Here is a 14,340-nt window from a genome sequence, read left to right on the forward strand (position 1 = left end):
GTGTGTGTATGTGAGTGTGTCAGTGTGTATGTGTGAGAATTGTGTGAGTGTGTATATGTGAATGTGTATATGCATGTATAAATGTGTGTAAATGTGTGAGTACATGTATGTTTGAGAATTACGTGGGTGGATGTACATGTGGTTAATATGTGGGTGTGTATAAAGGTGAGAGTATACTTTGAATATATGTGTGAGTATGTGGATGTCTGAGAATTGTATGTGAAGGTATAGCTGTGTGTAATTGTTTGAGTGTGTAAGTGTGTGTGTTATGAATGTTTATATGTGAGTATGTGTAAGTATATCTGTGTGAATAGATGTGTGAGTGCACATATGTATAAGAATGATGTATTTGTGTCAATGTGTGCAGTTGTGTGTGAGTGTATGTGTATCTGTGTGTATAAGAATGTGCAGGGGTGTGTTGTGCACGTGTGTGTGTCTGAGTGTGTCCGCACTCCCTCCCACTCTCATGAACAAGGGAAGCAGCAGCCCTGTCCCCCACAAAGGCCATGCCCCCCACAAGGGTCCCCACTGCCAAGTCCTTGGAGCTGGATGGGGCTCGGTGGTGCTCCAATCTCTCAGCCTGAGCTCAGCCCCGGTCCTGCTGCCCAGAACATTGGGATTCTAGATCCCTACTGAGCAGTCCCGGAGGGCAGGAGAGCGTCCCGAGGCTCAGTGAGGCCGGAGTGATGGGTGGTGTGGGACTGCCGTGGGGACCGCTGATGGCCATTCCCTTCCTCTCTGCCCCGCTCCTCCAGCTCCCTCCTCCTCTGCCCCCCTCTTACCCATTCCTGCTACCCAGTGCCCTCTGGTCACCTTGGACAAGACATAGCTGCAGTCCCCGTGGACGTTGTAACGCTTCTGGTCGAAGGTGGTGATGTGGGACCCGCCCTCCACAGAGCATGTCCCTGGGCACGGGAGCTCTTCACATTGCCAGAGGCCTGAAAGGCACGTGCTGGAGAGGACGTGGAGAGAAGGACGGGCAGGTCAGGGGTCAGGAAAGAGTGTGGGGACTTGCGGGGGTGGGGGGGAGGCTGTCCCAGACACATCTGGGGCAGTGAGGGGAGGAAAGCAGAAATGGGTGAATTACCAGGAGCTGCAGCGGGTAGAGAAGGAGGCTCCAGGCTTGTAAGTCTGGCCGTTGTGGGTACAGTGACATTGGTCCAGGGTCACGCAGCCCTGGCCCTGGATGTCATCCAGGACTGTCCCTACAGAGACAGGCAGCAAAAGTCAGGGGGGGGGGACCCGGCCGCTCTGCCAGGTCACATCCCCAGGTGATCCCATGGAGGGCCAACAGCAGGAGGCACTGGAGAGATGAGTCTGAAGAATATATTGGGAGCATGGCAACAGCCACTGGGGCAGGTGTGAGGGAAGGGTCCCAGGCTGGGTGACCCCTCCTTCTCTGAGCCTTGATTTCCGGAGTAACAGGAGTTCTGCCTTGGGAGGGAGGCCCCTCCATTTCTCCACAACATCTCCATGCTCAGCTCTCCAGTTTGGGTTGGAAGGTCACCACCTTCCCACGCACCCATTCTGCTTTGGGAGGAGAGTCCTCATCGCTGGGCATCATGCCCCGGTTCCTGGTTCTGCCCACTAAGGGCAATCCCATCCCCGTGGAATAACCCTCCCTTTGGATACTAGAAAATGGGGCTGAGTTCCTGGCACATAGTAGGTGCTTAAGTTGTCTGCTGGACTCTTTCTGGGGTTAAGAACTGAAAGTCAAGGGGATGCCCATCAAAAACAAGCTGAGGTATGATTGTAGTGGAATATAACCGTACTATAAGAAATGACAAAATGATTTCCGAGAAACCTGGAAAGACTTCATGAACTGAAGTAAGATGAAGCGAGCAGAACCAGGAATACATTGTATACAGTAGCAGCAACATTGTATCATGACCAGGTGCGAACGACCTAGCTATTCTCAACTCTGCCTGAGATGGTCCCAAAGGACGCGTGCTGAAGCCCACTCTCCACACAAAAACTGATATTGTTTGAACTCACGCTATTTTTTACTTTCTTTTTTCCCCTTTTATTCAAGTCTTCTTGTGCAAAATGACTAATTATAGAAGTGTTTTACATGCATGTGAATAATCTACACCGGGTTGCCTACAGTCTCAAGAAGGAAGGGGGATAAAATTTGGAACTTTAAATAAAAACGCTCAAATTTTTAAAATAAACCACTATCTTGGTGTTGTTTTTTTTTAAGTTGCCTGTTGGTTGTCTAACCTCCTGTATTTCTCGGTCATTTCCCTCCCCAGAATTCTCCCCCATTTAGCTTCATTGCTATGACAGCCTCCTGGGATGTGGTGAGCCCTGGTGACGAGGGGATTGGCAGGAGCATGGGGGAGGGCCGGGGACTTGCCTGGGGGGCAGAAGCAGCCGTCCAAACAATGCTCCTCACAGAGCTGGGAGCGCTCAGGGTTGGAGCAGGTGTCCATGCAAGGGGAGCCACACTCGTGGTACTGCATGTTGAAGGGGCACTCCTTATCTGGATGGGGAAACAGAAGTTTGCTTTGTGGGAAAGATTCGGCAGACGAGGTTTAGATCCTAGTTCTCCTATTTTCCACCAGGGCAATCTTGGCTAAGTCTGGCTCCCTCCTCCATCCCAAGCCCCAGTTTGCTCATCTCTAAAAGGAAGGGATAAGCCCCGCTCTGAAGGGTCCTGGCAGCCCTGACTTTAAATCCTATGGTCTAGAGGGTTAGAGTCCTCTCAGAGGCTGAAAGGGTCTCCCTCTGCTTCTTTGTGGTGACCCCCCCACACCCTGGTTCTACTCTGCAAAGCCTCCCTTCTTCAGGAAGCTTTCTGGGCGGCCTTCCCCTCTGCCCTCTGCCCTCACATAGCCTTGGGTGGGTTGTATGGCTCTGTTACACATGAGTCTAACCCCTGGCCAGCCCTTCAGTCTCTGAGGGCCTCCCTTGGCACCTCCCAATGGGGCCCGTGCACAAGCCCAAGGAGAGAAAGGCTTCCTGCCCGCCACTCACTGCACAGGCCCGGACTCCGCCAGTTGAGGGGCTGCCCGCCAGCATGGGCACACTGGCGGGAGTACTCGGAGAACGTGGCACACAGACAAGAGGAGCGATCAGCTTCTTTGCAGTCACAGAGATCCTGGACGCAGGCCTCCACGTAGGGCTGGGGGTCCACCAGCTGGTTGCACCCCCTGAAAGCCGGGCCGTAGAGGACCCTGAGGCAGCTGCCTTCCTGGAGAAAACATGCAGTAGAGTCAGCCTCAGTGGGCAGCACCCGGATAGCCAGACTGCCCAGAGGAGGAAAGTCGGAAAGCCCTGGCAGGACGAAGCTAGTGTTGGACCCTAGGCTTCCATCCCCCCCTCCCCAGGTAACCAGCAGCAGGTTCCTCCTCTGGCATTAGAGGAGTGGTTTGCCCAGGGCAGTCCAGAGCCCCACCATGGCCCCTCATGTCCTTCAGACTTTGCTTTATCTCTTCCAGACTCTCCCAGACCAAGAGCTGCCTCTGCCTCCTCTGGGCTCCTTTTGGAGGCCCTCTGGGCTTTTCTGCCTCTCTGTGCGCTCGCCAGGCTGAGGGCTTCCTCTCTCCTCCCATACTCATCTGCTTTTCCTGTGTGACTGCCCCTATGCCCCTCCTCCCCGGGCACCTGTGGCCCTATGATGTCAGCCAATGAAGCAGCTAAGATGGTCCCCCGGGGACATGACAATTCATCAGAGGACCACTGGCCCAATTCTAGTGTGACCAGAGCACCAGCCAAGCATCATGGGAAGAGATGCTGCTGGGCTTCGGTCTGGCCAGGCTTGGGAGGGAATTCTGACAGGGGACAGAAAAAGGAGGGGAGGGGTCTGGAGTGTCTGGAGCCATAAAGGGGGGGCCAGACCTCCTGTGCACTCCCACGCCTTCCTCCCCCCTTGTGCGCTAAGTGGCTGCTCACCTCATCTGTGCAATTGTTCGCTGGGGAGGGGAGGGGGTCCTGACACTGCTCGGTGGGCCCGTCCAGCTTCTGCAGGTTCCCAAACTGCAAGGGGATCAGCCGGACATCTGGAAGAGACCCAATAGCGCTGAGTTCTGGGAGCCAGGAGACATGGGCTGGGGAAAGTGCCCTTCCTTGTTGAGCCTCAGTTTCCAGGTTTGTGAAGTGGGTATGTGAACAGTGAAAAGGCAAGACCTGGGAGGCTTTTCTGACGGCACATTTTGTGCCCAGGCATGCACATGGCAGCCAGGTTAACACCCTACAGGCATTTGCCCCCCCGGTCACCCCCAGACACTGTCGGTGTGATTCATGGTCAGTCACCTAACTGCACTGCACTTCCTTTATCTTATCCCTTCCAGCTCTGAGTTCTGGCCCCCTGGGAGGTCCAGGCCCTACTGAGGCGGCACCAAGAAGGGCACAGGGCAGCTTTGGAAGATGTGGGGAGAGCTTGGCCGGAGCAGATGCAGCTCCCCGACGGAGGGCATCCCCTCTCTGCCCACCTCATCATCCGTGAGGATGGTGCTACACGGTGGAGGCTGGGAAGGGACTCAGGCTGGGCCTTGGTGGACCCCCCCAACCTCCCAGTTTTGCAGAGGGGGACCCTGTCTCCCACCTAATCTGGGGACACCCAGATTGACTTCTTCCTCCTCTCATTTCCTGAGCCGGCCCCGAGGGGCTGATAACCAGTCCGTGTCTCCTGAGCCCCCAGGACCAGTGACCGGAAGTGAGACCCCCCCCCACTGGGTGCAGGCCGTCCAAGGGTGGGGAGAGGGTGTCACTCAACTGTTGGAGTAGAACTCGTTGTACGTGGGAAGGCCATTGAAGTCCCCGCAGAGCCCACAGGTCTGGTTGGCGTATTTTGCATCCAGTTGCAGCTGAGGAGGATGGAGCAGGGATGAGGGGTGGAGGAAGGATTGGATGAGAGGGATGAGGAAGAGGTGGAGACGGATTCATTGATAAGGGGAGGGTGCAGGCAGTGTGTGACAGAAGGGAGGCTCACACACCTCGTCTTCTCACGTCATCCCCCTCTGTGGGGGGAGCTCCTCGAGCCAGAGACTATTTCCCCTTTCTTTCACCCCAAGTTGCTGGTGCACAGTGGGCACTGAATAAGCAGCTTCCACTAACTGACCCACTGATCTTCCCTCTCCGTGGGTTCCAGAGATCTCTCCAAAGCACAAATCAGGTCTGATCCCGGCAAGCCCCCAGGCTCCCGGATAGAATACAAGCTGTCTTCAGGAGCCTGGTTCTGACTCTGTCGCAGCCCTTGCTGCCTCTGTGCACCAGACACAGACTCTCCTACCTCCACTTCTTTGCCCAAGGTACCCACGTGCCTGAAATGCCCTTCCTGCCTCCCACAATCCCCTGCTTCCCCCAAGTTCAGCTCAGATGCCACATCCTGCAAGATCCCTCCAGTGCTAGGACGCTCAGGATCTCCTCCTTGCCAGGAAGTACGGTGTGCATATGCCTAGACATGTACCCACAGGTGTGCTGTGTGCTTGGACGCACACATACATGTTTGTGTGCTCCCTGTTACTTAAACTGGACTGTGAGTGTGGATCCTATTCTCGAGGTCACTTCTCCAAGAGGGTGAGCTCCCTGCAGGCACGGCCATATTGGGCTTTTCTTCTTTTTGCCCCCAACACCCAGAGCAGGGTCCAGCCCATAGTCGGCTGAGAATGTGCACCCAGAGCAGGGTCCAGCCCATAGTAGGGCTGAGGACATGCACCCAGAGCAGGGTCCAGCCCATAGTAGGGTTGAGGACATGCACCCAGAGCAGGGTCCAGCCCATAGTAGGGCTCAGGACATGCACCCAGAGTAGGGTCCAGCCCGTAGTCGGCTGAGGCTGTGCTTAAGGAATGGCTGAGTTAGCAGCAGGGCGCAGAAGTCACCTCTGAGCTGAATGCCAGGATGCACTGGCTAAGTGAGGAGAGCCGTCCCTCCTTGCACAGCAGCCTCGGGGACCAGACAACCCCTCGTGTGGCTTCTTGTAAAGGGCTCCCCCCCAAACCACCAGAGGCTGGCTCTGTTGGGGAAAGGGCTGTGGCAGCTCTTCCAAGAAGAGGAAGGGTGGCTGGGGATCAGGAGGAGATGAGGAGAGGGAGGGTTGGCTCCCGGGGTCCAAGCTGGGAGAGGGAGGCCTGTTCTTACCAAGGCACTGTCATCACCATTCCACAGGAAGGTTAGAACCATCCTCATGCTGACCTTGATGTAGGTGCTACTTGCCTCCACGGTGAACCCAGCCTGGCTGTAGGGCAGTTGCTCCCTGCAAAGAGCATGGTCAAGAGAGAAAGCCTTTCACCTCAAAAAGCAGGACTTTGGGACTCCTGCCAGGTGGCGGGCTGTCCAGGAAGGGGCTCCCAGCTAGGGAGCTCAGGGCTGAAAGGACTGTCCCTACGCCCAGTCCCACTGAGTCTCCTCCCAGTGACTGCACTGATTGTCAACCTCAGGTCACCCCTGGACTTCGCAGACCAGCACAGGGCCTCCTGTCTGGTTCCACAAGTGGGTCTCTGCAGCCCCTCCCCAGCTCAGAATGGGGAGCCTTTGCAACTGCTCTGCCTCAAGTCTGAGCATTTGCAGCCAGGCTTGTTTTTGTTCCCATAAGAACAACAATGGCAGCAAGTGTTTATACAATGCTTTAAGGCTGGCAAGTCACATTACGAATAGGATCTCATTCGATCCTCACAAAAGCCCTGGATGGAAGTTCAATGATGACCTCCATTCTATAGTTAAGTGACTTGCCCAAGATCGCATAGTGCTGGAGTGTCCGAGATTTGAACTCGGATCTCCCAAGTGGCCGCTCTGTGTACAGTGGCAGCCCCTAGCTACAGACAGATGGCCCACATCCAGCTCTTATTAAATTATATGCCGAATTCGGGGTCTATCCGACGGAAAAGCCACAGGGATCAGAGCAGCTGTTATCTTCTGTATCCGGGACCCAGGCTAGTTTTCCACTACGTGAATCTTAGTTTCTGCCTCTGTAAATAAGGGCTGCCCAGATGGCCAGGGGTCCCCGCCTCCCCCAGCTCTGGAAGCCACGGCTTTGGCTACCACTGGAAACACCACAATGGAAGGTAGATAAACAGGGGCCGGGCCACAAAATGGCAACGGGCGACTCCCAGGGCTCACCGCTGCCCGTTGATGAGGACAACGTTGGGAGAGAGCTCTAAGACCATCCCTTCTGTCTTGAGGAGGATGCGGCTGATGGTGGAGGTCTCCCCGACCAGGGAGCGCCGGATCTGAATATTGAAATCTTCATAAGCAGTTTGGCAATGCGAGGCAAAGACATAGTTACACAGGCCGGGAAACTGGAAAATGTCCCCATCGAAGGTCTTGTAATGGAAGTTGCCCCACGTGCTGCACACTTGGCCATTGTGTGAAGGGTTCAGGGCTGTGGACCAAGAGAAGGGCTAAATCAGAGAACTGGTCTCCCCCTGCCCCCCAAGACCACCAGGCCTGCGGCCTCCCACACCCCAGGTCGTCCCCAGAGAAACTCCAGTCTTGTCCAATGATAGACACCAGCCAATCCCACAATGCGGTAGCAGAGGTCGTAGCTTTCCTGGACTGTGAGCTCCCTGAGGGCAGGAGCCAGGCCTCCTTGAAGGCCCAAGGTCTGGGCTCTGCATAGCAGGGGCTTGTTCCCATCGATGGCGGTCAGTCAGAGAACCCTCAGAGATCCCCCAACTTATGCTGTCAACGGTCATCATTAAACATTGTCGATGAAAACAGAAAAAGATCCATGGGACAGATGAAGGAGGGCTTGCAGATAAGTGAATTATTTGAGGTTCAGAGTCAGAGGGAGAGGGAGAGAAGAGGGCCCCAGACAAACCCCAGGGGACACCCCCAGCAGGCTCTGCCCACCCTGGGCTTCTTGGCTGCCTCTCCCCACTCCTGCGCCAGGATCGGATTTCTGAATGGCTTTGGGGACAGGGCAGGCTTACCACTTGCATAGGGTCTGATGGTGCCCGTGGGGAAGAAGGTCATTCTAGGGGTGGGATGGAGCTCAGGCAGAGCTGCTGAGTATTCTGAGGAATTGGGAGAAGAAAGCCACTTGGTTGGTTTAGTCTTCCTAAGGGGCCCTGGGACGCCTGGTGTTGATGGGGCTAACTGGGTACTGATGTGCCCACCAGCCTCAAAACTGGGGAGACTCTATTCAAATCTCCCCCCGACACTGACACTACTTGACCCGATTTCTCCCTGATTAAATGAGGGCACTGGCCTCTGTGACCCTAAGTCACCAAATCTATGGTCCTCGGATTTTGTGATTCTTCCTTGGTGCCCATTAGGAAATGCAAAGACTCCTTGGAGATACGGGGCTAGGCCAGAAGGGTCTGGAAGAGAGAAAGGGCTGCTCTTCTACGTGAGGGTGAGTCCGACATGGGGGAGGGGAGGGGGAGAAGCCCTGGGTTCCTTGCCAATATCTACCCTTTAGGGTTGGGACCCTTGATGCCCACATTGGGCAAAGCCAACCAAAAGACAATGGTCTGCCCTGACTTGTACCCTCAAGGCCGGTGACAGCTTCTCAGAGGAGGAAATTTCTTCTCTAACCCTCCCCCCATACTCTTAAAGCCGGCCCTCCTCTACTCCCAGGTCACCTGGCCCATGCTCTGGCTAAAGCTCGTCCTTGCCTTGGGAGCTCCATGACGCAGGGATTCAGGCTTTTGGTCGATGTTCCCCAAGTTACAAGCAGTGAGTTTTCTTTCCCTTGAGCTCCTTTCTTTCTCAAGTCCAGGGGCTGCCCGAGGCTTTGGGCTTTGCTGATCTATCATCTGGGGGCACCTTTGACCTTTTTTGACTTTCTTTTTATGCCTGGGTGCTTAGGCACCTGGGTAGGACAATGGTTAGAGCACTGGGCCTCAAACACTCCAGTGGCTTAAGTCACTTAACCTCTTTTGCCTCAGTTCCCTCGATTGTAAATGGGGATAATCGCACTTCCCTTGTTAGAGCTGAAGTGAGTATTTGGCACAGTACTTAACACACAGTGGGTGCTGCTTAAGCACGTAATCCCTTCCCTGCCCCCTCTGGCATAAGGTGAAAGCCCATACTGCCCCTTGTTAGCCCCGGGGAGGTGAAAGTCTCCTAAGCCTCTGTTTCCCAGTCCCCCGGAACAGGGTCTGAGCCGCCGACCTCCTGGGGCTGTGTGTCGGTGGGGGTGAGAACCCTTTTTCCTCTCTCTCTCCTCAGCCTAAAGAACCCAAGCACGAAGGAGCCCTGCCCCTCACGTTACTCCCAGCCCCTGGAAGGGGAAGCAGACGCAGTCCCGGCGGACTGACCGCAGTCCCTTACCGTAGTCAGGCTGGTGGTAGGCGCCATAATCGGTGATCAGTTCCTGGGACTCTGGGGAGACAAGGAAAAAACCCACAGCGGCTAATGGGGCCCCTCCCTCCCCGGGGCCTTCCATTTTGGGGGCAAGATTCAAGTCACCCAATCCAAGTGAGTCAGCGCTAAGCACGCGCCCTGTGCTGGGCTCTGGGGACGTGAAGACAAAAAAGCCGTGGGTGGTCCGGGAGCCGCTGGCAGCCGAAGGGGGCTCTCTAAGACGTAGAGCTGAGCAGGGAAGGGCATGCTGGGATTGGGAGAATGGCTCAGGCAAAGGCGCTGAGGTGGGAAACCATGGCCAGCTTCTCTGGCAGGCAGTGAGAAAAGGGGAGCGGCGGGCGGGGAGTGAAGCTGCCGCAGCCTCGGGAGGGGGACGGAGAGGAGATGCTGGGAGGCTGGTGAGGAGCCACTGCCAGGGCACAGACCAGAGGTGCTCCGGGGATCCCCTGTAGGGGAGAAGCCCCGAGAATTGGACACGGGGAGGGCGATAGACGCGCCTCGGAGGCCAGGAGCTTGCGCCCGGAGGGATGGATAGCAGCACCCTGGACAGAGGAGCAAGAGCTGCGAGAGAGAGCCTCCTTCCCGGCGGGACGTGGCCACGTGCGCGAGGCCCCGGAGCCCGCAAGTGTCCAGGGACTCCTGCTTCTGCTTCCGTGGCACAGGCGGACCCGCCTCGCCAAGGCCGACCCCACAGGGAACCCCGCGCCCGGGGCGCATTTACAATCCCGAAGGCGGCGCGTCTGCAGCAGCGGCCAGCTGCCCCGAGCCCCGGCTCTGCAGACAAAGGCGCAGCGCCTTCTGGGAAATAGCTGGGCTGGGAGGGCGGGTCCGCTGGGCGCGTGGAGACCCCGGCCCTCGAGGACCTGGACTCCCCGCCCCGTCCGTCTGTCCGCGGCCCACAGAGGTGGCGGCCCCTTCGAGCCCCGAGCCGACCGCTCTGCTGGCTGGCTGGAGACTTAGCGGAAGGGCCAGGAGCGCCCCCCTCCCCCTCCTTTTCACGTTGTTTTCTCTTCTAATCTAAGTCTGTCCCTCGGGGACAAGACCCTCCACCCCCAGGACGTGATACTGAGCCTTGCTCTGTGGCAGCCCAGCTCCATCCCGTCGCCTGAGGGCACGAAGGTCCGAAGTTCCCCAAGCTGAGGAGACAGCTCTGAAAAGGGGCCAGTCTTTCGGCCTCTGGGAGGCCCTAATTTCTTGAGGTCCTTGGGCCTCCTTTCCCCGGACTAGCTAGCGGGGGCCATTATTGCTAGGTCCCTCCAGGCAGTGGCTGAGACCAGCAGGGGCCAGACCCTTCCCTGGAGCTACAGAGCCGCTATGATCTGGCCTGAGACTCAGTGACTCTCCCGCTGCCAGGTGACTCCCCATCCCAGCCTGAGTGACCATGGTCTCTGGCTCCAGCTGCTGGCTTTGCCAAACTTGGCAGCTGCTCCAACTCCCTGGAGCCTGGCAGGTGAGAGGGGATGGGCTGCTCTGGAACTTCCTGTGGAATTTTCCCAGTCTGGGGGACCCAGAGGCCTTGAAGGCTGTGGCCAAAGGCAGATAGTGTCTTGAGATCTTTGTGCTTTCCGATACACAGTGACCCCTTCCCCCAACCTAACTGATAAACTTGCTCTGGCAGTAACAGGAGAGAGACTCTGGTCTGAACCTCAGCAGTCCCTTCTGTGAAGTGGGGACAAGAGCTCTGTCAGGGCCTCCCTTTTAGAGTGATTGAGAGGAAAGAACCCGGGGAACCTGAAAACACGAGGCTGCTATTGTCCTTACTACTGGTATCCCCTACAAGGAGAGGTAAGGAGCGGAGGAGAGTGGGAGACAGAAATGGATAGGGAGGCAGAGAGACAGCCAGAGATAGAGACAGAGACAGTGAGAAAGAGACAGAAGAAGAGAAAGAGACAGAGAGACAGAGACAGGTCAGAGACAGAGACAGAGAGATACACACAGAGAGACAGAGACAGAGAGAGACAGACAGACAGACAGAGAGAAATAGAGAAACAGAGATGCTGAGAGAAATAGAGATCCAGAGAGAAGAAAGAAGGGCTTCCTCTTCTCCGCAGGAGCCAGGGCTTTTTGTTTCCAGCTGACCCAATTCTCACCTCCCTGGGGCCCAGGAATACTGGATTGAATCCCGAGGTGTCTAGTATATGCCTGATGCCTCTCCTCCCTTCTAATCTTCCCTCTTACCTGGTCTCATCCCAGGATTCCCCATATCTTCCTCAGTTTCCAAAGGAAGAAGGAAGGTGGGGGGAGTCCCTGCCTCCAGAAGGTTGATCTTGAGCTGCCCCTGAAGTGCACACTTCCTGCTCAGTGCCCCTTCTTTTCTCCTCTTTTTCGCTCCTTTCACCTTTCCTCCCCTGCCCTCTCCTCCCCTTTCCTCCTCTCTCCTCTCTCCTCTCTTTTTCTTTCCTCTCATCTTTCCTCCCCTGCTCTCTTCTCTCCTCTCCTCCTCTCTCCTCCTTTTTCTTTCCTCTCACCTTTCCTCCCCTGTCCTCTCCCCTTCTTTCCTCCCCTCCTCCTCTCCTCTCTTTTTCTTTCCTCTCATCTTTCCTCCTCCTCTCCTCTCTCCTCTCCTCTCCTTCCTCCTCTCTCCTCTCTCCTCTCTTTTTCTTTCCTCTCATCTTTCCTCCCCTGCCCTCTTCTCTCTTCTCCTCCTCTCCTCTCTTTTTCTTTTCTCTCATCTTTCCTCCCCTGCCCTCTCCTCTCCTTCCTCCTCTCTCCTCTCCTCTTCTCTCTTTTTCTTTCCTCTCACCTTTCCTCCCCTGTCCTCTCCTCTCCTTTCCTCCTCTCTCCTCCTTTTTCTTTCCTCTCACCTTTCCTCCCCTGCCCTCTCCTCTCCTTTCCTCCTCTCTCCTCTTCTCCTCTCTTTTTCTTTCCTCTCATCTTTCCTCCCCTGCCCTCTCCTCTCCTTTCCTCCTCTCTCCTCTTCTCCTCTCTTTTTCTTTCCTCTCATCTTTCCTCCCCTGTCCTCTCCCCTCCTTTCCTCCTCTCCTCTCTTTTTCTTTCCTCTCATCTTTCCTCCCCTTCCTCCTCTCTCCTCTCCTCTCTCCTCCTTTTTCTTTCCTCTCACCTTTCCTCCCCTGTCCTCTCCTCTCCTTTCTCCTCTCTCCTCCTTTTTCTTTCCTCTCATCTTTCCTCCCCTGCCCTCTCCTCTCCTTTCCTCCTCTCTCCTCTTCTCCTCTCTTTTTCTTTCCTCTCATCTTTCCTCCCCTGCCCTCTCCTCTCCTTTCCTCCTCTCTCCTCTTCTCCTCTTTTTTCTTTCCTCTCATCTTTCCTCCCCTGCCCTCTCCTTTCCTCTCCTCTCCTCCTCTCCTCTCTTTTTCTTTCCTCTCACCTTTCCTCCCCTGTCCTCTCCCCTTCTTTCCTCCCCTCCTCCTCTCCTCTCTTTTTCTTTCCTCTCATCTTTCCTCCCCTGTCCTCTCCTCTCCTTTCCTCCTCTCTCCTCTTCTCTCTTTTTCTTTCCTCTCATCTTTCCTCCCCTGCCCTCTCTCTCCTTTCCTCTTCTCTCCTCTCCTCTCTTTTTCTTTTCTCTCATCTTTCTTCCCTGCCATCTCCTCTTCTTTCCTCCTCTCTCCTCTTCTCTCTTTTTCTTTCCTCTCACCTTTCCTCCCCTGTCCTCTCCTCTCCTTTCCTCCTCTCTCCTCTTTTTTTCTTTCCTCTCACCTTTCCTCCCCTGCCCTCTCCTCTCCTTTCCTCCTCTCTCCTCTTCTCCTCTCTTTTTCTTTCCTCTCATCTTTCCTCCCCTGTCCTCTCCCCTTCTTTCCTCCCCTTCCTCCTCTCTCTCTTCTCCTCTCTTTTTCTTTCCTCTCATCTTTCCTCCCCTGTCCTCTCCCCTCCTTTCCTCCTCTCCTCTCTTTTTCTTTCCTCTCATCTTTCCTCCCCTTCCTCCTCTCTCTCTTCTCCTCTCTTTTTCTTTCCTCTCTCTCCTTTCCTCTCCTCTGTCCTCTCCTCTCCTTTCCTCCTCTCTCCTCCTTTTTCTTTCCTCTCATCTTTCCTCCCCTGCCCTCTCCTCTCCTTTCCTCCTCTCTCCTCTTCTCCTCTCTTTTTCTTTCCTCTCATCTTTCCTCCCCTGCCCTCTCCTCTCCTTTCCTCCTCTCTCCTCTTCTCCTCTCTTTTTCTTTCCTCTCACCTTTCCTCCCCTGTCCTCTCCCCTCCTTTCCTCCTCTCCTCTCTTTTTCTTTCCTCTCATCTTTCCTCCCCTGCCCTCTCCTCTCCTTTCCTCCTCTCTCCTCCTTTTTCTTTCCTCTCATCTTTCCTCCCCTGCCCTCTCCTTTCCTCTCCTCTCCTTCCTCCTCTCTCTCCTCTCCTCTTTTCCTTTCCTCTCCTCTCCCTTCCTCTGCCCTCCCCTCCTTTCCTCTCCTCTCCTTCCTCCTCTCTCTCCTCCTTTTTCTTTCATCTCATCTTTCATCCCTGCCCTCTCCTCTCCTTTCCTCCTCTCTCCTCCTTTTTCTTTCCTCTCATCTTTCCTCCCCTGTCCTCTCCTCTCCTTTCCTCCTCTCGCCTCCTTTTTCTTTCCTCTCATCTTTCCTCCCCTGCCCTCTCCTCTCCTTTCCTCCTCTCTCCTCCTTTTTCTTTCCTCTCATCTTTCCTCCCCTGCCCTCTTCTCTCCTCTCCTCTTTTCCTTTCCTCTCCTCTCCCTTCCTCTGCCCTCCCCTCCTTTCCTCTCCTCTCCTTCCTCCTCTCTCTCCTCCTTTTTCTTTCCTCTCATCTTTCCTCCCCTGCCCTCTCCTCTCTCCTCTCTTTCCTCCTCTGCCCTCTCCTCTTCTTTCCTCCTCTCTCTCCTTTCCTCTCCTCTCCTTTCCTCCTCTCCTCTTTTTTTCTTTTCTCTCATCTTTCCTCCCCTTCCTCCTCTCTCTCCTCCTTTTTCTTTCCTCTTATCTTTCCTCCCCTGCCCTCTCCTCTCCTTCCTCCTCTCTCCTCCTCTCCTCTCTTTTTCTTTCCTCTCATCTTTCCTCCCCTGCCCTCTCCTCTCCTTTCCTCCTCTCTCCTCCTCTCCTCTCTTTTTCTTTCCTCTCATCTTTCTCCCCTGCCCTCTCCTCTCCTTTCCTCTTCTCTCCTCCTTTTTCTTTCCTCTCATCTTTCCTCCCCTGCCCTCTCCTC

At 55.4% G+C, this 14,340-nt stretch overlaps 1 protein-coding gene across 1 annotated transcript in view; it reads right to left on the reverse strand.

Moving 5' to 3' along the window:
• Positions 1-9,966, reverse strand: part of MUC5B (mucin 5B, oligomeric mucus/gel-forming) — a 46,308-nt gene extending 36,342 nt beyond the window's left edge. The window contains exons 1-11 of the mRNA XM_051966950.1: positions 9,387-9,966; positions 9,217-9,267; positions 7,872-7,955; positions 7,060-7,321; positions 6,082-6,196; positions 4,718-4,808; positions 3,895-4,001; positions 2,977-3,193; positions 2,357-2,482; positions 1,088-1,205; positions 814-952 (exon numbers count right to left, since the gene is read on the reverse strand). Coding sequence (XP_051822910.1) covers positions 814-952; positions 1,088-1,205; positions 2,357-2,482; positions 2,977-3,193; positions 3,895-4,001; positions 4,718-4,808; positions 6,082-6,196; positions 7,060-7,321; positions 7,872-7,955; positions 9,217-9,267; positions 9,387-9,966 — 1,890 coding nt within the window. The remainder of the gene's footprint in view (positions 1-813; positions 953-1,087; positions 1,206-2,356; positions 2,483-2,976; positions 3,194-3,894; positions 4,002-4,717; positions 4,809-6,081; positions 6,197-7,059; positions 7,322-7,871; positions 7,956-9,216; positions 9,268-9,386) is intronic.
• Positions 9,967-14,340: the final 4,374 nt, after the last annotated feature.

Source organism: Antechinus flavipes, chromosome 6 (genome assembly GCF_016432865.1).
Source record: "Antechinus flavipes isolate AdamAnt ecotype Samford, QLD, Australia chromosome 6, AdamAnt_v2, whole genome shotgun sequence".
Classification (NCBI taxonomy): Eukaryota; Metazoa; Chordata; class Mammalia; order Dasyuromorphia; family Dasyuridae; genus Antechinus; species Antechinus flavipes.